Source organism: Cordyceps fumosorosea (assembly GCF_001636725.1).
Source record: "Cordyceps fumosorosea ARSEF 2679 chromosome Unknown scaffold_3, whole genome shotgun sequence".
NCBI classification, from domain to species: Eukaryota; Fungi; Ascomycota; class Sordariomycetes; order Hypocreales; family Cordycipitaceae; genus Cordyceps; species Cordyceps fumosorosea.
In genome coordinates this window covers 889,340-913,282 of record NW_017387303.1, presented here as the reverse complement: position 1 = coordinate 913,282, position 23,943 = coordinate 889,340, and the positions used below count along the sequence as shown (strand labels likewise).

Below are 23,943 nucleotides of genomic sequence, written 5' to 3'. Positions count from 1 at the left end.
TTAGGGCATCCTCGTCCTGTCAATTTCTGCCCGCCAAAGAAAGCCCCGCCACAACGTAGCGCCACACGAGGCGCCCCACCAAAACGCACAATCGCCAAAATTTCAAACTCACCCAGTCTAATCCAACCAGAAAGGCCGTGGTCCGTCTCTTGAATATATCACGCCCGCCCCTCCTCTGGCCCCTCCTCGAAAAATCCCACGCCAGCCAGACTCCCCCCAAACGACGAACAAGATACACGGGACCGAATACATACCGACGCCATCATGAGACCTATTCTCCTCTCGGGCCACGAGCGTGCCCTCACCCAGATTAAGTAGGTCCCGCCAAGTGAGGGGCGAACGAGACCTCGAGCACCTTTGGCGATGGTTGCGATATGCTTCCCGCCCGTCGTCTCGTCGCCCATCAGCCCGGCCACCCCGAACTCGCTAATTCCCTCGCCCTTCTCTTTCCACAGGTACAACCTCGATGGCGATCTCCTCTTCTCCGTCTCCAAGGACCAGGCCATCTGCGTCTGGTACGCACACAACGGCGAGCGCCTGGGCACCTACACGGGCCACGTCGGCGCCATCTGGACCGTCGACGTGGACCCGACCTCGACCATGATTGCCTCGGGCTCGGCCGACAACACGATCCGCCTGTGGGAGGTCAAGACGGGCCGCTGCCTCAAGGTGTGGGAGTTCCCCACGGCCGTCAAGCGCGTCGAGTTCAACGAGGACGGCACCAAGCTGCTGGGCGTCACCGAGAAGCGCATGGGCTACCTGTCCAACATCATCACCTTTGACATCAACCCGGACGTCGACGCCGAGCAGACCGACGAGCGCTCCCTGACCATCGTCTGCGACGAGAGCAAGGCCACCGTCGCGGGGTGGAGCGCCCTGACAAAGTACATCGTCGCCGGCCACGAGGACGGCAGCGTCTCCCAGTACGACGCCAAGTCGGGCGACCTCCTCGTCAACTACCCCATCCACGAGCTCAACCAGCCCATCGTCGACCTGCAGTGGGCCCCCGACCGCTCGTACTTTATCACCGCCAGCAAGGACAAGTCCGCCAAGGTATGTCCCCCAAACGACAACACCGAAGCATTCCAACTTTCACGCGAAACTAACCATCCTTTTCTCATCCGCAGCTCATCTCGACCCGCGATCTTGAAGTCCTCAAGACGTACCCCGCCGACACCCCCCTCAACAGCGCCACCATCACCCGCAAGAAGGACTTCGTCATCCTCGGCGGCGGCCAGGCTGCCATGGACGTCACCACCACCTCGGCCCGCCAGGGCAAGTTCGAGGCCCGCTTCTACCACAAGATCTTCGAGGACGAGGTCGGCCGCGTCCGCGGCCACTTCGGCCCCCTCAACACCGTCGCCGCCGACCCGACCGGCAAGAGCTACGCCAGCGGCGGAGAGGACGGCTACGTCCGCATCCACCACTTTGACAAGGGCTACTTTGACTTTACCTACGAGGTCGAAAGAGAGCGTGCCAACAGAATGCAGTAAGCAAAAGCACAGCTAAAGCGATGTGGGGGTTTTTTCTGGTTTCCGGAGCTGTCAACGGCGAAAGCTTTGCCGTTTTTGTCTGCTCTTGTAGCAACCCCTATTCTGCCCTCTTGAATCTCTTGCGCCAAACCTTTTTGGCCGTTCTTTATGAGTTCCCGATGACGAATCTCACGAATCAACCTGCGACACACTTTCTTGGAGTTTTGACGGAGACGCGAGAGACGAAAACGAGGAGCTACCGCTGGACGACAAAAACCGCAAGATGACGACCCATCTATAAAGAGCTTTGCTTTCTTTAGATCCCTGTGGGCTTGCATACCGGTATGGCGTTTTGTTGTTTTTGTAATGCTTCTTTTTTCTTGGTTCTTGTTTTTATGGCGACAAGTTTAAAAAGGGCAAAGGGGCACTGTGATTCTATACTTGTGGTTATTTTTCGTATGTCCCACTGCGTCTTGTCGCGGTAGACTTTGCTTAAGGGATAGCAAGGGGTGGGGAGGTGGAATGGGCAGGGAAGAAAATATGTAGATCGGTGGCGAGCCGGTTCTCCATCACAAGGGGCTGCGGTGGGAAACGTCAGGCGGCGCGCCGCCAAGGACACTTAGATATGAGATATATCCAACAACATGAGGAAATTGAGAAAGAAATTCGCATTCAAATCAGAATCTACATTTGTATCCTAACCTACCGCTTCAGGAGGGCTGGTCATCACATGTCAAAGCAAAGAATGAAGCCTGACAAATATTCAGACTCTCGATTGGTAACATCCCATCCAATTCTGAATCCATGTCCTAATCCTAATAAGCAACGACAATACACATCCATAAGTCAGGAAACTGCAAGTTGACCATGCACAAAAAACCAGATTAACACAGCCAGAGTCACTCACACAACTGTAATGAACAAAACGTTAATCTAATACCCGCCCCTTTGCCAGAAAAAACACACAAAAAGACCCAATTAGAAATTCCTTCAAAGTTTTCCCCTTTTTGCCGACATATTCTCTATTTCTTGGATTTCTTCTTCTTCTTGCCAGCGTTGGAGTTGCTGGACGCCACGCTGGACGCGCGGGATGGCGCGGCAGAGCTGGCCTTGCTGCTGCTGGCCTTGCCCGACTTGGACTTGACATTATCCAGCGCCTTGTTCTGTTCCGCGCATTAGTCCTTTCTGATTGTTTTTTTTACTATTATTTGTCGCTGCGCTCGGGACGGAGCCGTACCTTTACGCCATTCTTGGACTTCTTCTTCGCCGGCATGCCCAGGATGCTGTCCTCATCGTTGTCGTCCTGCTGCTCACGCTTAGCTTTGCTGCTGGTGCCATTGGCGGCGCCGCCTCGCCCGGCAGCACCGTCCTCAAACTCCTTGACGACAGTCGTGATCAGGGTCGTGCAGCGACGGGACAGCTCCACAGGCGTGCGGCTGAGGAAAAACCAATCAAAGCGGAACAGAGGCGAGTCCCGAATGTCATCGCGCATCTTCTCGTACAGGCCGTCAGAATCGATGCCATACTTGTCCAGAAGCACCAGGAGGAAGCGGTCCTCTTCCTCAGTATAGACCTTCTTATTAGTTGTCGACACGGAATAATTGATCTTGAGTTGCTGGAATGGTACGCGGTATTGCTGCATCTTCTTGCGCAGGAGCTTGCGCTGCTGCTCGATGCGCCGCGTGCGTTCCTCGCCGTCCTCAATAACCTTGATATGTTTGTTGTAGTCGGCAATTTCCGTGAATCTTTGCCAAAACACCTTGGCGTATTCCTTAATTTCTGGGGCTGTCTTGCTGCCGATTTCTGTGGCTATTCCGTTGTAGTCGTTGCGACCAAACTTGCCGGAGCCATTGATGAATTGTTGGAAGTCTCGCTTGCTCCAGTTTCCGAAACCTTGCGTTGATAGTTCTTCTTTCTCTTCGCGCTCTTCTTCAGTCAAGGGCGTGGCATTGTCGATTTCCTGCTGGTCCAATGCCCGCTCAGCCTCCCGATCGGAGAGTGTGTCTTCCTCGCCGTCGGGAAGGACGACCTTGTAGCCGATTTCCTTTCTGTAATAGGCTGTTTCGCGCTCTTGCAGTTCTTGGAGTCTGGGAGGATAGAACTGGTAGTCGTGGACAGGAATCTGCTTGGGAGCTCTTGGGGCCTTGGGCTTGCTCTCGGTCTTGGGATTCGGATACATGGCCTGTCGGAAATATTTGTCCATCGAGTACGACTGTTCCTTTCTCTCTCGCTTTGCAGGGTTGATCCATGTCATGCCAATATCCTTCTTGGTGTTGGCAAAGTTTTCACCATTCCATTCGTAGGCAGACTCTGAAGAGAACTTCTGCAGGTCATCGAGACCAAGCTTCTCGTACTTGGCGTTGAGCTGTTTGGTACGAGACTCGCCCTTGTTGAGAATAGCATCAATATCATCTTCCTTCATCTCATCATTGTTGCCAACAGTAGAGCCCTTGGCTTGGAAAACCGTCTCTGCGCCATGTTGAATCATAGACAAGAGTTCATCCTTGTTGGCTGCGGCCTTGGCACCCTGCTGCGCACGGCCTTGCTGAATGACGAGCTGATCAAGGCGGAGTTTCTGTGCAGCTCGCTCCAGGACCTTTTCTTCAATGGCGTTATCTGTGACGAATCGATAAACAACCACTTGCTTTGTCTGACCGATACGATGCGCACGATCCATGGCTTGCAGATCAGCCTGAGGATTCCAATCGCTGTCATATAAAATAACAATATCAGCAGTAGTCAGGTTAATACCAAGACCACCAGCTCTTGTGGTGAGTAAGAAAACGAATTTCTCGGAGCCGGGCTTGTTGTACTCGTCAATGGCGGCGATACGGTCCTCGTGTGCAGTACCACCGTCGATGCGGCAGTATTTATAGTCTCTGAACACACAGTAGTCTTCGAGGATATCCAGCAGTCTGCTCATCTGGGAAAAGATGAGAACTCTGCTTCCTTGGCCCTGAAGGCGCTTCAGAAGTCTGTCCAGAACCTTCATTTTACCGGCGTTGTACACCAAATGTTCGTCCGTGGTGTAGGGAGGGCCGGGTTCGGCACCTTCGAATAGATAGGGATGGTTGCAGCATTTTCGCAGCTGCATGACGATGTTGAGCAGTCTCGTCTTGGATTCACGTTTGCCACCGGCACCGTTGACCGCGTCAATATCCTTCTCGAGAATCTTTTGGTACCACTTGATCTGCATATCAGACATGCCAAGATAGAGATTGACCTCCTTCTTGGGAAGCAGGCTTTTCTCAACGTCACTCTTGACACGTCGGAGCAGGAAGGGTCGAAGAACGCGATGCAGCTGCTGAACGACAGTATCTTGATCGCGGTCTTCGCCAGAGAACCATTGGTCAAAGGCCTCCGAGTCGCCGAATACATCGGGAAGAAGGAAGTTGAGAAGCGCCCACAGCTCATGCAAGTTGTTCTGCAAAGGCGTACCAGTAATGAGGAGTCGGTTTCGCGAGGTGAAGAGTCGAATAACTTGAGACAAGGATGATTCTTCATTTTTGATACGATGGGCCTTCAGGAAACGTCAGCATGGACAGTGAATGTCTACCTTCCATAGGTAACTTACCTCGTCAATAATAATGTACTCCCAGGCAAATTTCTTGAGGTGCGACTTTTCGCGCAGCACCATTTCGTAACTCGTAATACAGACGTCGAATTTTTCATCGACTAGGCGATCGTTGATGAGTTCGTGACGCTCGTCTTTGGCACCCTGGAGAACAAGGACATTGACTTCGGGTGTCCATTTGGCGAACTCTCGCTTCCAATTATCGAGGGTAGACTTTGGGACAATGACCAAGTGCGGGCCAGTGATATCGACAATGTGGCGAAGATAGCCAAGGAAAGAAATGGTTTGCAGCGTCTTGCCAAGGCCCATTTCATCAGCCAGAATACCAGAAATACCATTCTCGTGTAATGAGATGAGCCAGTTCAGGCCTGCAACCTGGTAGTCGCGCATCTGGCCCTGGATGAAGCCAGGGGAATCGCGGAAGACAGTCTCAGCCGAGCCGCCATGCTTCTCGTCTTTGAGAAGTTCAGCATCTTCCTCTGCCTCCGTACGGCGTCTCCTCTCGCTAGTAGCGCCGCCTTGTCTAGGGCCAGACTTCTTCCCGCGTGTGGCCTCCTCATTCTGTCGGTCGATTTCGGCCATGATGTCACGGATTTTTGGGTTGGGATTGGTCTCGATAAAGTGGCGAAAGAGGTCAGTGAGGCCAAGGAGGTATCGGAAACGTCGAATGGTATCGTCTTCCTGTCCTGAGAGTCAGAATGAATGGCCCAGCTAATTGCCTGTCGTGCATGCGAAGCTGGTCGCAAACAGTGTCGTTACCTACCTTTGACTCGCCCAACCGATCGTGTTTTTTGCCGAATATACTGCGGCGCAGGGCTGTAGCCTCTGACCTGCGCTTTCTTCCATCGCCGATAGGCTCGCCAGCCACGCTGCTAGCTGTGGTGTTGGGGTTGGTGTCGGAATCTGTGTAGTCGGGCGTCTCATCGACATCCTGGGGAAGCTGTCAGGTGGGGAAACTAAATTTTTACATGGATTGTGAATACAAACCATTCTCTCGTTATTATGAGGCGCGGGCGCATCCGACATTGACGCGTCGGTGTCGACGGCGTCAGGTTGGAGCATCGGCGCCATGATGGCAAGCGATTTTCGGGCAAACCTCTATACGCGACGGTGCGTCTGTGGACGCGTCCAATGAGGGCCGTTAAACAGCTCTATGGAGAGCCGGGATGGAGCAGAGATGATAAGGATGAGCGAGGTGATGGAAGCGCGACGGCGCGAGAGATAGTTGTGCTGAATCGCGATATGCTTGAGTCCGGCACGGTCAAGGTTGGGTTTTTGCCAGGAGGTCTAAGTGGAATCTTGAGTTGCACTTCCAAAGGAAAGAAGTCGGCGCAGTGGTCAGTGTGGTCTAGCGCGCGCCGCCGCTGGGCGAACGGGGCAAGTGGTGGGGAGGGATGCATGCCAAAAAGGTACGTACCAGTTGTCCAAAAGACATGGATAATAAAAATTCCGATGCTTTGGTTAGGTGCCCCACCGCTTACAGACACATTGAATCACCATACCTACCCTACACGCAGTGTGACTTGTACTGTTTTACTAGGATTTGCGAGAACAGCGAGGACTGTTGGAACGCAGTGCGGCTGACATTCTCACATTCAAGATCTCAGGCCAGGTTTTCACTTAAAAAGTTATCTCCTGCGTTAAAAATAGCCCTCCGTTGAATCCGCCCGCTCTTAACCCGTCACGTGTGAAAGTACGGCTAGCGAGTGCCTCCACCCAGGTTCCAAAGCCTACGACTTTTGCTCGACGTAGCCTAATAATCTCATTAGAGTCAGCAGAACTGACCGAGATTACCGAAACACCAACGAACACTGGTTCATCACCGTATTAAGAGGTCGACGCTGGCTTCGCCTAACTTTACAACGAATAACCTTCAACCTTCAACCTTTCGCACATCTCGCCACCCTCGCCACCCTCGCTTGAAGCTCAAACCAAAGGACGGACGGGCTAAATAGAAGGCGGGGCAGTCGGCTCTTTTGCGTACCTTTCCTTAGTTTTGCACGACCACAACAACATTCCACAGGCTCGCGTGCCACTGACGTGGAAGATCGCATTCACAGTAAATGCTGTGAAACGCTACGACCAAAAAAAGACCCGACAACAGAGGCTCCAAACATGGATTACTCGAGAACGACGGCGGGCAGCAGCAAGCAGGCCATGAAGACCGTGGAGACTCCTGAACAGCTTCTCGACGTCTTCAAGGCTGCCGCGCTTTCCGTCACCAAACTCTACAAGACATCTGCGCTGGCTGAGTCCAGGGCGCGCGCCGATGGCTACCAGGACTGCCTTGAAGATCTGCTGGGTTTCCTCGATAAAGAGAACATGGGACTCTGCGATGGTGAGGGGTGGGGTATACGACGATGGGCCACCGAGAGACTCGACGGCCGCGATAGCGCCCTCCAGAGCACCGAAAGCGAAGACGAGACGGACAAGGCCGCGGAGCGCACCGCATCCCCCGAAGTCACACGAAGGAGCGCCGAACCCCAGCAAATAGCCGCTCAAGGCAGGGCCGAATCGCCGGCTTCGAGCACCCAGTCACGAGCCGACGAGCCAACACACTTTGTCGTCCCCTCGCAGGACAGCTTCACCTTTCAGTCCGCCCACCCCTATCCCAACATTGCCACTCTCGATCTCTCCGACGGCCGACCGCACCATGACACGTCCGCGTTTCCGACACGAGCGACCAAGGCTCGGCTCAATGGGCCCGGGACAGGCCGTACGCTACGCACGTCGGGCCACCTCGGGCGAGGGGCTGGCACAAAGCGTCGCATCAACTTTGACGACTTCTTCGGCGGGTGCTTTGGTGGCAAAGATCCCTCGAACCCGAGCGGCAAACGTGGCCGACACGCCTGAAAGCGCCTCGTGACGAATTCAAAGATCGACATTGACAGCATCATTATCAAACACGCCTGATTCAACCGTATCTCTCGAACATATAGTCTGCAAAGGATCGGATCGGAGGACAACACCGAGATCTGTATATATGGGAAATACCCAACTGTCCGCGGCAAACTGCTTCTTTAGATTACGCCTGGTTCATGTATGGAGCAGTCCATTGGGAGGGGAGGTATATTAGCATCTAGCATATTGTGGAGTTTGTGCTTTATTGGCCACCAATGTTTTTGGGCTTCCGTGTGACGGAGCTGGCCTCTTCTTCTATTTGTGTTTAATGCGGCGGAATGGTCAAAGATGGAATGACGAATATGATTCTCTACTACGACGCACCACAGTTTTGTGGATGGTCACCACATAGAAATGAATTACGCAATGCGTTAAACATCAATTCTGATTCGTAGGCGACTCCGCCTTGTGTACAAGTGTCAAGTGTCTATAAAACACGTTCATTATGTCGTAAAATCAAACAAAAACCTAACATCGGCTCTTCGGAGACCCATCCGAGTACATACAGGACCGTAGAGCCTACGGCGCCTAGAAGGCTCAGTGCAAGGACGGGTTCCGATGCCTCGAGTCGCGGCTCTGGTCGTGGGACTTGGCCACAACGGCGCGGAGGTGCTTGTTCTCAGCCTCGAGGTCGTCGATGTGATGCTCCAGCATCTCCATGCGCTCCGCCGCGCCGAGGACGACCTCCTCCGAGATCTTGGCGAGGCGCCACAGGCGCAGGACCACAAGCAGGGAGCCGATGGACTCCGCCGGGCCACGCAGACCGATGTCGATGAGGAAGCTGAGGATGATGATGGCGGCGTCAAACTGGTGAAACTTGGACGAGAGGTATCTGGGGAGGGCACTTGATCAGTAATTTCCCACAAGAGAAGCAGAAAAGGAAAAAAAAAGGGACAAGCATTGATAACGTACCCCCATCCGAATGCGTAGAGGCAGGCTGCCAACTCGAGCATGAACGCGGTGCTAAACACCAGGCCGATGACCTCGAGCGTCGTCGTCGCCGCCTCGACCCAGGGCTCGTCGGCCTGGTGCATCTCGCAGGCGATGAGCTGCAGGAAGATGTTGGCGAGCAGCGTGGCGACGTCGAGGGCGACGATGGCCATGACGAGGAAGTGCTTGCGGCGCGAGGCCAGAGCGCGGGCGCACGCGCGGCGCCACGGCGAGGTGCTGCCGCTGCCGCCGTCGGCCTCGACGTCGTCGACGTCGGCATCGTAGTTGTCACGGCCGCCGTCGTGGTCGTCGGAGGTGCCGGCGGCGGGGTGGTTTCGCTCGGTGCCGAGTAGAGGGGCCGATGCCGCCGCGGTGGTTTGCGGATCGGCCATTGCTGCGGTTTTACACGGTGTCTTCGCCGGGCGCGGGGTTGTTGATGATGCAAGCAAAACGGTGGGAGAATGCTGGGGGCGAAAAGGAAGGGAGGTCAATCGAATTCAGATGGGGATGTGGAGAGGGATCAGCATGTCCATGGCTTGGCGACGAGGCTAACTTGGAGGCGTCAAACGCAGCAGGAAAACCTTCATGTTGGCGGCCCCCCGGAATCTGTTTGTGGATGGCGGCACTGGCCGCTGGTCCCCTTGAGCTAACTACCTATGTACCTACAAACACAGCGAGGTGTCTGCCGTTTTGCGCGACGGCCAACGCTGGAAAGGAATGAGCTGCAGGCGCCGTTCGTGCTAGACGGCATCATCCCATGATACTACGTGAAATATATTGAACATCGGTTGCAGTCTTTGCTCCCGATGGTTTACCAGGCTTGGACACCGACGAGATCGCTGCGGACAAGAACTTGGAGAATGTTGGCTCAAGAAGTTTTCGCTTCTATTTTCGTTGGAGTTTGTCTTCTTATTATTTTCATTTTTATCCATTTTCTTCTTCGTGAAGATCTCTCATGTCTTTCTCTGGTGGGCTAACTTCGTTTTGGCTGGCAGGCTTGGTGGGCGGATCGCGGATGTTAACGGAGCACTGTGAAATGCACTAATACAGCTATGTATGTATGTATGTAAGTAGGTAAGTCAGCGAGATAGGCTGCATGCTACCTATACTTTGACTGTTTACGGCACGAATAGCAAATTACGGTGTATCTATCTGAATGTTTATCGCTTTTTGGTTTTGTTTGATCTTCTCTGAATTGAACACGGCATAAATGCAAACACAGCGACGCGTGAAGGGCCGGCGCTTCCGCTGTCCAACCTCGCAGCGAATTGCAGGACTTGTGCTACGCCGACTCAATGTAACAAAAAAAGAAACCACCATGTGCTACTCAAACAAAGAATCTCAATATAAAAGTGATGCTAGAATTTTCAAAACGTTCACTCTCCTTCGCATGACCAACCCGTCCTTCCAAGTTGTATTTGCCTTATACACCGGCCAAACTTCGGCTCCCCACAGTCCGTCCGGTTGGTGATGCCGCGGAAGCAGCACCAGTGATTGCGACTCAGATTTTCATCCTTCATCATCTTTTTCTACATTGTCGGGAACGGTGAAGGAGAGCTCATTTCCGAGTTTAAGAGCAGAGGAACCAAGTAAGAACCAAGCCCGTCGTTCTGATTGCTTGTAACAGCCTGTGGCGCGTGGGTCCCCTGTTTGCCACCGCCGCGCTTCCTGAGCGCGTGTCGCATTCTGGACGGCGCATCGCTCCAAGCGCAATCAACCTTGAGAAAGAAAGCTCATTATTTACAGGGACGGCCTTTTTTCGAGTAGAGGAACATTTAGTCCAATCCTGGTCGTCGGCTCAAAAAAACAAACCCCACCCGGTCGCGAACAAAACAAGAGAACCATGTCCGAGGTCATCAAGACAGAGGAGCCGATCCCGGCCGACCAGCACGAACAAGACGGCGAGATGGCTGGAACTGAGGAGGTGAGCTACAGGCCTCTCTGCAGAGACTTCTTGGCGTGACGCAGAAAGAGAAGCAGAGGAAGAAAAGAAAGAGAGGGCGAGCGAGAAAAAGAAGAAAAATAACAGTATTGCTTACGCCACCATTTTTACTCTCGGAATAGGAAGAGATTTCGGCCATGAAGGCTCGCGTGGCTGAGATGGAAGAGGAGGCCAAGAAGCTCCGGGAGATGCAAGCCAGCCTGGAGCAGCAGTCGGCCAGTCTCGCCGATGACAAGGAATCGGTGGATGCGCGCAGCATCTTCGTCGGAAACGTCGACTACTCCGCGTCGCCCGAAGAGATCCAGGCACACTTTCAGAGCTGCGGCTCCATCAACCGCGTGACGATCCTCCTCGACAAGTTTTCCGGACAACCAAAGGGGTACGTGACATATTACATTTTCCCTAGGGCTGCGTATTCCCCTCAGCCTCCCCCTTTCCGTTCTCTTCCCATCGGGACACTCCTCCTTTTTTTCTTGTTGCTAACAGCCTGCTAAACAGATACGCCTACGTCGAATTCACGGAACCGAGTCTTGTCGCGCAGGCGCTTGTCCTCAACGAGAGCGTCTTCAAGGGCCGCAACATCAAGGTGACGCCGAAGCGCACCAACGTTCCGGGCATGGGTCGTGGCCGCGGTCGCGGCGGCTTCCGCGGCGGCAGAGGAGGCTTCGGCCGCGGCGGCTTTCCTCCTCGGGGAGGGTACCGAGGCGGCGGCCGGGGCCGGGGCCGGGGTTTCGCGCCTTACTAGGAGCAAGGAGATGGCTTGCCCAGCTTCTTGGCCCAGTGAAGGCGAGAAAAAGAGGTCGGAGGAGGAATGGGAGGAACAGGTGTAGGCGGTGACGTCGGCTCGCCTGTCGCTAGTGTTTTTGTCCGGAGCTTCTAGACGGCACCATCGATTTTCGCTTGGAATGATTTTATTCGCTTGGTAATGGAAAAAGACGGATTTTTAAAGAGTGCGGGAAAGAAAATTCAGAAAAGCTAATTCGTATATCCCACCCAAGCATTCATGCTGTGGAAGGCAACTGTAGGGGCTGCTACCAGCAGAGTCAAGAGGGTTGTTTACTTCTGGAGTTTAGGCCGGCTTATATCACCAATAGCTTGTAATGCAATTGTTTTTATGTCTTGTTCATATCTCTTGGATAAAGCGGACTTGCTGCCTGCATATAGCTGGCATGCCAGGAGTCCACCTCGGACATCGAGCGGCACAACCCGTCGTTTCATGGGTAGTTGATGGGGGTTTACCCGGACCTCAGGTGAGGCAGGCAAACAGACACAGACACATGTCAGCTGTTAGGTGTGCATAATCCTGGCTTGGCTGCTGCTGTCACTTGTCGTGAGCCTAAAATAGCAGCATGTAGGTTGTGATGCTGAGAGAAGGTATGAGGCCGCCAGGGGGGTCATGGCGGTGGCTCACGGAATGCCAAAAATAGGCACAACACGGGCTCGATTGCGTGTGTTTGTGAACCGAAGCAGTCCAGCAGGGAAGATGAGCAATGCCAGATCTCCGGTTGGAACTACAAACCAGGGGGGAGGCACTGAGAGGGTAATAAAGTGCAAGGCGGGCCTGGGACGCGCGGTGCGACAGCCAGGATGCCTGCGTTACTAGTGTAGGTTGACGTCGTCATCAACGCACAAACTCGCGATTGGACGGCTAACTATGTATGTATGTACATACATACCTAGCTAGCTTCAGAGAAAGTTAGAAAAGGTCGGGGAAGGAGGCCGATACGAACCAAGTTAAACTGGGGCGTGGCGTAGTAGATTAGGATAGGATGTTGCTGGGAGAGACCGGGAAGCACCGTCGAGCTCTGGTTATGTTTTATTATGCGTAACAGGAAAGCAAGGCTTATGAGGGGTGCGAGGCAGAGGGCCACGGGTTCGCTATCCGTGACTTGTGCAGGCGGGTTGGCATGGATGCTCGGCGCAGCCCTGCCGCAGACCAAGCTGAGAGTTGAGTGGTGGCGAGGTGAGTGTTGCATCGCTGGTTACAGAAAGGGCAAGGGTTGGATTTGTGAGCAGAAGGGCTTGTTTACTGGGTGAGAGAAGGACCCAGGAGCGAAGAGTCAAGCTCCTCGAATTCGCGTTGATAGTGGATGGGGTTGTTTTTAGACGAGCTGGCGTGTTTGCTGTATCATGAAGCATCATGTTACTCATAAGAACCCAAGCAGATTAGCAGGTGTGGATGGAAATGCGTCTTTCGCGACCGCTGAAGACAATACTTTCGTATATCAGTATTCATCCCACTAAAAAAATAAAGGCGGAAAGAAAGAAAAAAAGTGACAAGATATTAATTAAGTTTGTAGTCTATTGTTAATAAGTTTCTCAGACATTGTAAGCGCAGAGGTTTGATACGTGACATCCAGTGATTCAGTGGCTGAGGTACTCTACATCACGTGCCCCGCCCCAAACTCTCTCTGCAATAGCGCCAAGGTACCGGCTGCAGCGGTGCTGATGTTCCCCGTTTGGCCCTGTAACGCGCTGTCGAATGCGCTGCCGTCGCCTACCTCTGCCTGAAAATTAGCGCTGTTGCGATGCTGCAGCCTCCCCCACCGCAAACCTTCGGCTGGTAAAGTGAGAGGTACCTTTGCGTCTGTCAGCCCCCTCTGCTGGCCAAAACCTGAAGCGGGGGAAGATGCCTCTTTCGCTGTCCTCGTTCTGCCATCTTGCTGCCAGTCGGGCGTTGCACAGCCTCATCTTCTCTCCAGTTTGTCATCTGCTGAGAGGTCGCCATCATCCCTTTCCTCCTCTTCCCTTGCTGCGTCGGCCGTCTCTTTAAATAAGAGGTCCTTTTTGCTTTGCCCTAGACTCCCTAACCCTTCATTTGCTCTGGCATTGCGGCTTCCTGCTGCCTCAATTTCCGTCACGCTTGGTTCTGCAGTGCCCGGCGCGCTGCCCACTCGCACCATCATGAGTTCGAGCCGAGCCGAGTCTGGCCTGCCCGGGTGAGTTTTTCTAGATTCGAATTCATCGCCGTCGCCATGATTCAAACCTCGAGATGCCTTTTCATACTGACCCCTGCTTCCTCGACACAGCAAGCCGAATCTTCGAGTCACCAGTTAGTTGCCCGCCGCCTTGCTCCGCATTCGCAATACACGCGAGACATATGACGGTCGACACGATACCCAGTTGCTGACAATTCCATAGTCATTGCCGCCGATGGTCTCTACAAGCGTGATGTCTTCCGTACGATCGCGCCCTTCTCTCGTCCTCTACTCTTGCTCGTGTGCTGACCGCTCATAGGCTTTCCCGATCCTTTCGCCGTCGCCACCGTCAATGGCGAGCAGACTAAGACTACCAGCGTCAGTAAGAGGACGCTGAACCCCTACTGGAACGAGAGCTTCGATTTGTATGCAATACCCCTCCGCCCATCTGCATGTCTTACACATTGTTTTTCTTCACCACCTTTATCTCTCACCAACTGGAATGTCCGTGTTACCATTGCCTAACACCTTTGTAGTCGCGCGAACGAGGGCAGCATCCTCGCCGTCCAGGTCTTTGATCAGAAAAAGTTCAAAAAGAAGGACCAGGGATTTCTCGGTGTCATCAACATTCGCGTTGGTGATCTAATGCCAGACATTAGCCCAGAAGCAGATGGTACGCTTTCTTTCCCCTCTCTTACTTGGGCTTTCGCAGCTGACAATGCTCCATCAGACCAGATGATCACGAGAGACCTAAAAAAATCTACCGATAATCTTGTCGTCCACGGAAAGCTCATTATTAACCTTTCCTGCAATTTAAGCACACCAATTCGCAACGGACAGGGCTCCTCCAGTCGCCCAGCAGCGAGTGCCAGTACCTCCAACGTTTCGACACTGTCCGCGCCGGCCAACGACAATCGGCCCGGGTCCTCAATGTCTTCTGCCAACGGCAATGGCCTCGGCGTTCCCAGTGGCTCTGTCCCCCCTCACCCTGTCAGTGCTGGCCCGACGCCAGCCCCGTCACAGGGTGGCCCCGCGCAGCCCCGACCGACCAGCCAGCTGAGTCCATTTGAGGATGCACAAGGTCGTCTACCCGCTGGCTGGGAGCGGCGCGAAGATAATCTTGGCCGGACATATTATGTCGACCACAATACGAGAACTACAAGCTGGAACCGACCTACTGCAAGTGGTACCGGGGAGAGCCGTAATGAGACCACCCAGGCCGAGCGAGCCCGACATCAGAACAGAACACTACCTGAGGATCGCACCGGCACCAGCTCGCCTACTATGCAACCCAGCTCGCCCAGCAGCAGCCCCCCTCCTCAAGCCAATACTGCCGCTGCCGCTAGCAATGCCGCCGCTATGATGCATACCGGTGCTACGAGTCCTGGAAGTGGCGAGCTGCCACCACTCTGGGAGCAGCGATGGACTCCAGAGGGTCGTCCATACTTTGTCGACCACAATACCCGCACCACGACTTGGGTCGACCCACGTCGTCAGCAATACATCCGACTGTACGGAGGCCAGAATAACGCAAACGGCCAGATCCAACAGCAGCCGGTGTCTCAACTAGGCCCTCTTCCTAGCGGATGGGAGATGCGACTTACCAATACAGCTAGAGTATACTTTGTTGACCACAACACCAAGACCACCACCTGGGACGATCCTCGTCTCCCGTCATCGCTTGACCAGAATGTGCCCCAATATAAGCGGGATTTCAGACGCAAACTCATCTACTTCCGTTCGCAGCCTGCTATGCGCAGTCTCAGCGGGCAGTGCCATGTCAAAGTTAGACGATCTCACATCTTCGAAGACTCCTTTGCCGAAATTACCCGCCAATCTGCGACGGATCTAAAGAAGCGTCTCATGATCAAATTCGACGGCGAAGAGGGTCTCGATTACGGCGGTGTTTCGCGAGAGTTCTTTTTCCTCCTCTCCCACGAAATGTTCAACCCCTTCTACTGCCTCTTTGAGTATTCAGCCCACGACAATTATACTCTGCAGATCAACCCCCACTCCGGCATTAACCCGGAGCATCTCAACTACTTCAAATTTATTGGCAGAGTGGTTGGTTTGGCCATCTTCCACAGGCGTTTCCTCGACGCGTTCTTCATCGGCGCTCTGTACAAGATGGTTCTTGGCAAAGCTGTAGCTTTGGCTGATATGGAGGGTGTCGACGCCGATTTCCATCGTTCACTGCAGTGGATGCTCGATAACGATATTTCGGGCGGAATCCTGGAGCAAACATTTTCTACCGAGGATGAGCGTTTTGGCGTCTTGACCACTGAAGACCTCATTCCTGGTGGTCGGGATATTGAAGTTACCAATGAGAACAAGAAGCAGTACGTCGACCTCATGGTTAAGTGGCGTATTGAGAAGCGCATTGCAGAGCAATTCCAGGCCTTCAAAGAAGGGTTCCACGAGCTTATCCCTCAGGACCTGATCAACGTTTTCGACGAACGTGAGCTGGAGTTGCTCATTGGCGGTATTGCAGAGATTGATGTCGATGACTGGAAGAAGCACACCGACTACCGTGGATACACCGAATCCGACGAGGTCATTCAGAACTTCTGGAAGACTGTCCGGTCCTGGGACGGCGAACAAAAGTCACGTCTGCTGCAATTCACGACTGGTACCTCCAGAATTCCCGTCAATGGTTTTAAGGACCTGCAAGGTAGCGATGGTCCTCGCCGTTTCACCATCGAGAAGGCTGGGGAGCTTGCCAACTTGCCCAAGGCACATACCTGGTATGTTACATTTATCAGCATGTTGTTGAGCGCCGCGAAGAGAATCCAACTAACGCGAACTAGTTTCAACCGTATTGATCTGCCCCCATACAAGGATATGGAGACGCTACAGCAGAAATTGACCATTGCTGTCGAAGAGACTATGGGCTTTGGCCAAGAATAAAAAACCGTATGGTGGCTCCTGGCAAAGACGGAGTGGCTGGATGTCTCACTGCACAGGGACACATCTTGTTTGGTTTATCACTGTCTACTTCTCTCTTCTCTCCCCTCAGCGATTTGCCTTTCATTAAATCTGTGCTCCAAGCCTTGCAATTGGGTATTTGCTTTCTTGTTCATTTGGTTCATATTTGGGTTGAAACAGTCTTGAGACTACAGGTTACGTGCTTGGCGCCGGCGGTTAATGTTCTAGTATGAAAGCAGCCATAACGCTGCCAACAAAGAGGCGGTGGAAGCAAGAAAAGGGACGGACGGGCGGGCTTGATGGCTGTCTGCCCCCCTTTGTCCCACTGAGATTCCCTCAGGATAACGGAGATTCGGATGTAGGAAAGAGATGTGACTTCAATATGCAGGCGGGTGCATTCTCTAATCGGGATTTCGAACAACGGAGAAGAACTCGGGTTAGCCTTTGTCCGACGCGAGGCATGCTGGGCTAATCTCTGCGTTTCAATACGACCCCTTCTGCATTCCCCGTTAGACAATAGAACGGCGTTTTCTTGCATCCCTTCTACTGCTTTTCGAATTTGTGAGAATTGAGATGGGAGGCACTGGGCAAAATGATGGCGGGCTATCGAGCATTGTCAAAGTTGCAGTTTTGTTGTTTTTGTTACCCTCATACCTGTTGATACATGCCCGTTGGTTCGTTTCCCCATCATGGTTTCGTTGCATTGCTCTACGTATATACATACATTATATATATATACCACTCTCAGTCCTTGCTTGGCGTTTATGTACGGTGCTGCGCAAGTTTACCGGGTAGATGCATGGCGTGACTGTTGACACCTTATAAACATGATTAAGTCTGGGCAAAGCGCGCATCCTTGTTGAAATTGTACATTGAATTTGGCAGGCTATTCTGCCAGATGTTACCAATAGATAGGATAAAAAAAGAGGTTTTCGCGGAAAACAAACACAACCCGAGGGAACCGATCCCCACCACTTGTACAAAAGAAACTGAGAAATCAAATGCAAAGAGGATTTTTTTGTTCAACTCGTGGCCGCTTCTTCCCAGTTCTCGTTGACGCAGGCAACAATTCTAAATACAAAGGTTGCCTCTGCCTGGCAACGTGCAGGAAGATACAAGCAGCACCTTGCAAGTGTGTAGCACACTGATACACACATGGCTCTTCCCAAACATCTCCAATTGCGCCAATTGATTGCGCTCAAGAGCTTTGATAGCAATGTCTCTCCTCTCGCAAGAGTATAACGAGATTGGCGCACACTTCTGCCGCTCTTTTACCTGCGGTACCACATGCGGGTGATCTTGGTGTTGCGCATCTTGCGCTGAAGCTGGAAGATGCCGTACATGAGGGCCTCGGAGGTGGGGGGGCATCCGGGGACGTAGATGTCGACAGGGACGATGCGGTCGCAGCCGCGGACGACGGAGTAGCTGTAGTGGTAGTAGCCGCCGCCGTTGGCGCAGCTGCCCATGGAGACGACCCAGCGAGGGTCGGGCATCTGGTCGTAGACCTGGCGGAGGGCGGGGGCCATCTTGTTGGTGAGGGTGCCGGCGACGATCATGACGTCGGACTGACGGGGGGAGGCGCGGAAAATGATGCCGAGGCGATCCTGATCGTAGCGCGGCGTGGAGAGGTGCATCATCTCGACGGCGCAGCAGGCGAGGCCGAAGGTCATGGGCCAGAGCGAGGACTGGCGAGCCCAGTTGGCGATGACGTCGAGCGAGGTCCTATTTGAGTTGGAGTGCATTGGTTAGTCAAGCGATTGCTCGGAAGCCGCAACGGGAGTGGTGGTCGTGAGGTCGATTAGAGGGTATTGAGTAGGTTCGTTGGAAAGCTTGGCAGATGGGCGCGGTGATGAAGTGGCGAAAACATACAGAGCGTATTGAATGACACCCTTGGTGCCCTCTTCACTGCCGAGAGGAACTTCTTTGCGGATTTTGGCGAGGCCGCTGACACCGCATGGCGGTGTCAGCGAGGTGGCGTCTCGTTTCGAGCTGGTGGAAAGCGCGGCGGCGGCACGGAAGGGAACCATGGCGGTTGTGGGCTTGGCTGCATTTCGAATCAATTGACGTTAGCGAACCCAATCCTCAGAAGAAGAAACAAATTCGGCGCGGAGGAAGTATCGGTGGAAACGTACCTCGCAGGGCCATGGCGGCCGCTGAGCGGGTAGAGGCGAGCATTGTGGCGGGAACGAGCGAAAATAGCAGGATGCCCCGAGGGGGAGGGCGACGAGGTGGCGACAGGAGCCTCGACTCGGGTCGAGAGAGTAATTGCCCTTGTGAAATCGTCTTCCAAGCAATTGAATGCCGAATCGACGATATGGGAGGTGACGGAGGCGGGAGGACGAGGCCGACACTGAAGGTGGAAGGAAGCTGGAGAGAGAGAGCTTGGCCTGGTTGTGCGGACTGAGGCCAAAAGATGCGCTCTGGGACTTGCAATGGGGACTCGTGGTTTGGTATTGGCGGCGCTGTGATTGGCTGGGCTGGGTTGACCCATGCGAGGTTTAGCCGGGTGAGGTAAGCCAGCAATTCACCAGGCCAATTTCATCTTGATGCCACAATCGAATTTATTGCACAGGCTTCTGCTTGGGCTGAAGGCTTATGTTGATGATTTAGATGCGATGAAAACGGATACACGAGACCTGTGACGATGATATCCTGCTCCCTAGCGGCGAAGGCTGCACCGCAGCAGTGAACCGAGGTAGTTTTTCTTCGGAAATTCCGAAAAGGTGAACTCCTGCTCTGCTTTATTAGTGGAAATATTGTGATTTTCTTTTGCATTTTTTGAGTCGATTTCTAGTCGAAGAAGAAACGCCGCGTTGGTGGTTTTACTTTCAACGTGCTCGGTTGGGTCAGCCTGATGCCCGCGACGGCAGCCGGCACCCGCCGGCCGTTCCTGTTTCCCTCGCTGACGGAAAAGAATTCTAAGCTAAATTAACTTATATAGCGGAGCCCTGAAAGCACCACAATTTGAACAGGTAAGTATGCTTTGTTCGGTTGAAAGTCTGAATGAACCAAGGTAGTGGACTACCTTGAGCCGATGAAAGCTAGGACATTTGCGTTATTATACTGCAAATATATAAATTCTTCGTCCATACTTCGAATGCTTGCAATGATGCAGGATGTCTAGTTTTATTTAGGTGGTGATGGGGAGAAATCATCTTATCAGATTGATTAAAGGCGCAATTTCCACTTCACCAATAAACAGGTCCACTGACAGTGGAGTGAGAGCAGGCCAGTTCATTGAAAATCTCCGAGGCTTCAGCTGCGACATCGGTTTCGCTCGGCCACATGCGGCCCTTTCCAAGTAGACTAGATTCTTCACGCCGAAACTGGCGAGGCTTCGGATCACTTCATCAACCACTTCCTACAACTCCTCGCAACCATGACGACAGAGGTGACCGCGAGTAGGCAGGGCTACCTGCAAAACTCGACCGAGTATATCGCGCGGACGGAAAGAGGCGAATTCCTCGTGCAGGTCGCTTGGCCTCTGAGCTGGAGCCAAGATCGCGTGCGGCCAGAAAACGACTCTCGCCCGGTTTCTGCCGTGTAAGCTGCTACACTTCCTCTTGTGCAATCGTCACATTGCGTCTAATTGGAACCGGTCGCTGCTACAGATATCTCGTCGACGGCAATGTCTTCTTCGGCACGACCGTGGACATTTCGCGTCGCCTTGAATTCACCGACGACGTGAGAAACGTGGTCGTGGCCGTCGGCTATCCCAGGTCCAACTACGTCTACGACTTCCGGAGGGGACCGGACCTCACACCGCCCACCCCCGATGGCCAGTACGAGATGCCCCTTGGCCAGGACGGAAAGCCCAGGACGGACTTGAAGTTTGGCGATGCCGACAAGTTTCTGGACTTTATCCAGAACCACGTCATGGTCAACGTGCAAGAGACGCTCTTTCCACACGTGCAGCTGACGCGCAAGGCCTTGTTCGGTCACTCGTACGGCGGCGTATTTTCTCTACACACGCTATTTACAAGGCCGTGCTTGTTCGACTTTTACATTGCCGCGAGCCCGACGATATGGTGGAGCAACTACGCGCTCGTCAAGAATCAGGAGCGTGAGCTTCATCGCCGTACGGAGCCCGCGGACCCAGCGCCGTCGCTGCTCATTACGTGGGGAACGTCAGCGGATGAGTTGGAAAAGAGACCGGGCGAGTCTGATGATGCTTTCAAGAAGAGGATAGATATTGCAGAAGGAAAAGAGATGGGAGAGAGCGCGACTTCGCTGGTAGGCCGCTTGCGGGAGTGCCCAAGCATCAAGGATGTGTGGACGTGCCACTTCCCGGGAGAGGATCACGGAAGTGCAGCGGTCGTGGGACTTCAGCGAGGGATTATGAATTTTCTTATTGAGATGACTAACTAGCTGTCTAAATCAAATTTTCTACTTTTTCTACTTTTATGGTTGGGTGGTTGCCCAATTTGCTCGTGACTAGTTGCTCGCTTGGACTTACAGCACATTGCCCTTGGTTTGGCTCATGTTCTTTACGTTGATGTTCTTGATCATGCCCACCCAAATGAAGCCCAGGGCCATGAACGCGGTACCGGCAGCCAGCATCCTAGGCTGGGCATAGCTATACGACTTGATGATGGCGTCGCGCGTCGGGCTGCCCCACGGATAGGCGATCTGGGCGGTGTACATGGAGTAGATGGTCATGAGGTTGGGCAGCTCCTCCGCCGGCAGGTTCCGCACGAGCTGCGGGTAGAACGTGTTGGTCCAGATGGCGCCCGAGATGGCGCTGCCGAGGGCGCCGCCGATGCCGCCCATGGAGAAGAGCAGCGAGAAGGCGGACGCGACGTGCTGGTGGTCGACGACGGACAGGACGGCGAGCTGGCAGCAGAGGATGAAGACGCTGCCGGCGGCGGAGAAGAAGACCTCGCACATGACGATGTAGCCGATGTGGCCGCCGGGCTGGCGGAAGTGGATCATGAGCCCGAGGCCGAAGATGTAGAGCGGCACGCAGATCCAGAGAATCCACTTGAAGCGGCCGGTCAGGCGGACGAGCCAGCCGGTGAGGAAGAGGAAAAGGAAGGCGCAGGCGCTGAAGGTGTTGGCGACGTAGCCGGCGGTGGGCAGGTCGACGTTGTAGACGACCATCAGGAAGGGCTGGAGGTAGCTGGCGTAGCAGTAGTAGGAGATCTGGTAGGTCATGTTGAGGAGACAGGCGCCAAGGATGGTGCGGTCGGCGAGAAACTTGCTGCTCATGAAGGGAACCGGCGCGAGGAGGCACTCCCAGAGCGTGAAGAGCACCAGGACGACGAAGCCGACGACGATCATGGCGATGATGTACGGCGTGGACCAGCCCTGAGGAGCTGTGCGCGCCAAGGTGAAGGGTAGGAGGAAGACGACAAGGCCGCCGGCAAAGAGAAAGACACCCAGTACTGCATAGGCATGATGTGTTAGAAGAGGACTGCTTATAGAAATAGCTCGGGTTGAGGCTGCGAACTTACAATCAAACTCGGTGACGAACCATTTCACGTTTTCGAGGCTCATCTTTCGACTGACCGCCGCCTTCTCTACAATGATGCCGTCCTTCTTGGCCTTGCGCAGGTTCCACGCCAGCAAGAGATAGATGGGCAGAGCAAACACCGGCACCACCACCGCCCAGCAGCCGTAGCCCCAGCGCCAGTTCACACTTTCTATAAATCCCGCCGCGATGTTCGGCCCCGCAAACGCGGAGATGAGCGCCGGCGACGAGGTGAAGGCGAAGGCGAGCCCTCGGTTGCGCAGGCTCGTGACGTCGGCGGCGAGCACGTCCCAGCTGTAGGCGAGGCCGTTGAAGCCGACGGCGTAGAAGACGTAGCCGGCGCAGTAGGCGGGCAGGGAGTGGGAGGAGGCGACGACGACGATGCCGAGGACGGCGAGGCCGGCCATGAGCAGGAAGCCCTCGGCGCGGCCCCAGAGGTCGAGCGCCTTGGCCATGGGGATGTAGACGGCGCTGCCCATGCTGCCGGCGACGACCTGGATGACGGTGAGGAGCGAGGAGGCGGCGAAGGAGCTGGTGGCGAAGGGGGTGAGGGCGTTGATGGTGACGCTCTTGAGGTTGTTGGCGAGGGTGAGGAACCAGATGCTGGGAAGAGGTCAGTAAGTCGGACTGAAGACACAAGGAAGAGGCGGCGTCAGAGCATCGATGATGAGAACATACAGAACCAGGACCAAGTAGAGTGAGCTTCGGCTCCAGGCTAGAGTCACGGCCTCAATCTTCTCGACGCCATTTTGGGCGTCCTCGTCCGGTCTCTCCTCGTCCTTGGTGATGGCCTCGCTGGCGGTGTGTGCTGCGTCCTTCTCCGCCGTCGAGTTGTCGATATTTGTCTGCTCGGTCTCAACATCCGCCTTTGTTCCAACAAGGTTCCGGAACCTGCGTACAAGTTCCATGGTAGCGAAAAAAAGAAACCTGTATATAGAACGATATGATGCAAGCGAGGTACTTTGTCAATAACTCAACCGCCAAAGACCCGGTGCTATTATGTATGTAGGATTCCCTTCTATAGAACACGTGGGGGCGACAAACAAGAAAATACGACAATACTTTTTTCTTTTTTTTTTCTCTTTTTTCTCTTTAAAAAAAAGACCCTGGCAATAACCTAAATATTCGGTGGCGGAAGTCATACGGAAGGCAAAGCATTTTCTCAACCAGGGTTCGGCCTCCGCGCTAAATCCGCAAAATGTTGCCAGCGGCGATGCCAAAAAGAGGTTTCTCCGGGTCGGCAGTTCTGCTCATACGATTGATTTTGCTCTGGATCGGAACCAGAGCCTGAATGCAGGTAGTAGATGGAGTTGGGGTATCCATTGAGGCGTCTTGTCGTTGTGTCTAGCAGGATCAGATAAGCTCACTATAAGCGACATCGGCACTCCACGTTTTTGGAGACTAATTTCCGTGAGTCCACTAGGAGGCAAAAGTCTCCGGACAGTAGCGTTTTGTAGCAAAGGCCAAGCCAATGAACCAGCGGAGGCTGTTGGGAACGAAACTGTGCCAAGATGTGCGGTTACCCACGGTTGTGAGGCTGGGCGCGCCAAACTCTGCAGCCAACGGGAAGCTATTTTCATTGAGATGCTATTGTGAAAAAAGAAAAAGCACAGATATTGCTCTCACAAAATTCTTGATTTGGAAAAACGCAAGACAAGAGGAGCTTCGACGTCGTACCTGCCTCAGTACGACCGAGTTAGCTGGTCTATAAAGATGTGAAAAGCATCACAGCCAGGGCAGCGGTCAGGTTAAGTAGCAACAGGGCCGTCGTCGTTCCTCTTGATGATTATATCCTGCGCTCAATGGAAGTA

General features: G+C 53.8%; 9 protein-coding genes across 9 annotated transcripts; 5 read left to right on the top strand and 4 right to left on the bottom strand.

Annotated features, from left to right (window-relative positions):
* Positions 1-264: 264 nt before the first annotated feature.
* Positions 265-1,493, top strand: ISF_01982 (eukaryotic translation initiation factor 3 subunit 2; the record flags this gene model as incomplete). Its single annotated transcript, XM_018845589.1, has 3 exons — positions 265-314; positions 456-1,053; positions 1,128-1,493. 3 exons carry the CDS (start codon positions 265-267, stop codon positions 1,491-1,493), a joined length of 1,014 nt encoding a protein of 337 aa, XP_018707312.1.
* A 1,001-nt stretch (positions 1,494-2,494) lies between these two features.
* ISF_01981 (chromatin remodelling complex ATPase chain ISW1) lies at positions 2,495-6,117 on the bottom strand (the record flags this gene model as incomplete). Its single annotated transcript, XM_018845588.1, has 5 exons — positions 2,495-2,635; positions 2,710-4,992; positions 5,047-5,727; positions 5,810-5,986; positions 6,034-6,117. The coding sequence occupies 5 exons, from the start codon at positions 6,115-6,117 to the stop codon at positions 2,495-2,497; spliced, it is 3,366 nt and encodes a 1,121-aa protein (XP_018707311.1).
* Positions 6,118-7,161: 1,044 nt separating this feature from the next.
* On the top strand, positions 7,162-7,899 carry ISF_01980 (hypothetical protein; the record flags this gene model as incomplete). The annotated part of the gene is made up of 1 exon (XM_018845587.1): positions 7,162-7,899. The coding sequence occupies one exon, from the start codon at positions 7,162-7,164 to the stop codon at positions 7,897-7,899; it is 738 nt and encodes a 245-aa protein (XP_018707310.1).
* A 585-nt stretch (positions 7,900-8,484) lies between these two features.
* ISF_01979 (hypothetical protein) lies at positions 8,485-9,269 on the bottom strand (the record flags this gene model as incomplete). The annotated part of the gene is made up of 2 exons (XM_018845586.1): positions 8,485-8,779; positions 8,860-9,269. The coding sequence occupies 2 exons, from the start codon at positions 9,267-9,269 to the stop codon at positions 8,485-8,487; spliced, it is 705 nt and encodes a 234-aa protein (XP_018707309.1).
* Positions 9,270-10,720: 1,451 nt separating this feature from the next.
* ISF_01978 (RNP domain-containing protein) lies at positions 10,721-11,564 on the top strand (the record flags this gene model as incomplete). The annotated part of the gene is made up of 3 exons (XM_018845585.1): positions 10,721-10,801; positions 10,942-11,198; positions 11,318-11,564. 3 exons carry the CDS (start codon positions 10,721-10,723, stop codon positions 11,562-11,564), a joined length of 585 nt encoding a protein of 194 aa, XP_018707308.1.
* A 2,159-nt stretch (positions 11,565-13,723) lies between these two features.
* On the top strand, positions 13,724-16,644 carry ISF_01977 (ubiquitin ligase (Nedd4/Rsp5p); the record flags this gene model as incomplete). Its single annotated transcript, XM_018845584.1, has 7 exons — positions 13,724-13,758; positions 13,849-13,871; positions 13,961-13,999; positions 14,057-14,162; positions 14,274-14,410; positions 14,468-16,481; positions 16,545-16,644. 7 exons carry the CDS (start codon positions 13,724-13,726, stop codon positions 16,642-16,644), a joined length of 2,454 nt encoding a protein of 817 aa, XP_018707307.1.
* A 1,289-nt stretch (positions 16,645-17,933) lies between these two features.
* ISF_01976 (mitochondrial NADH-ubiquinone oxidoreductase 20 kD subunit) lies at positions 17,934-18,837 on the bottom strand (the record flags this gene model as incomplete). Its single annotated transcript, XM_018845583.1, has 3 exons — positions 17,934-18,384; positions 18,532-18,706; positions 18,795-18,837. The coding sequence occupies 3 exons, from the start codon at positions 18,835-18,837 to the stop codon at positions 17,934-17,936; spliced, it is 669 nt and encodes a 222-aa protein (XP_018707306.1).
* A 1,204-nt stretch (positions 18,838-20,041) lies between these two features.
* On the top strand, positions 20,042-21,030 carry ISF_01975 (hypothetical protein; the record flags this gene model as incomplete). Its single annotated transcript, XM_018845582.1, has 2 exons — positions 20,042-20,205; positions 20,274-21,030. 2 exons carry the CDS (start codon positions 20,042-20,044, stop codon positions 21,028-21,030), a joined length of 921 nt encoding a protein of 306 aa, XP_018707305.1.
* An 84-nt stretch (positions 21,031-21,114) lies between these two features.
* On the bottom strand, positions 21,115-23,040 carry ISF_01974 (siderochrome-iron transporter MirB; the record flags this gene model as incomplete). The annotated part of the gene is made up of 3 exons (XM_018845581.1): positions 21,115-22,046; positions 22,116-22,735; positions 22,811-23,040. 3 exons carry the CDS (start codon positions 23,038-23,040, stop codon positions 21,115-21,117), a joined length of 1,782 nt encoding a protein of 593 aa, XP_018707304.1.
* Between the last annotated feature and the right edge of the window lie 903 nt (positions 23,041-23,943).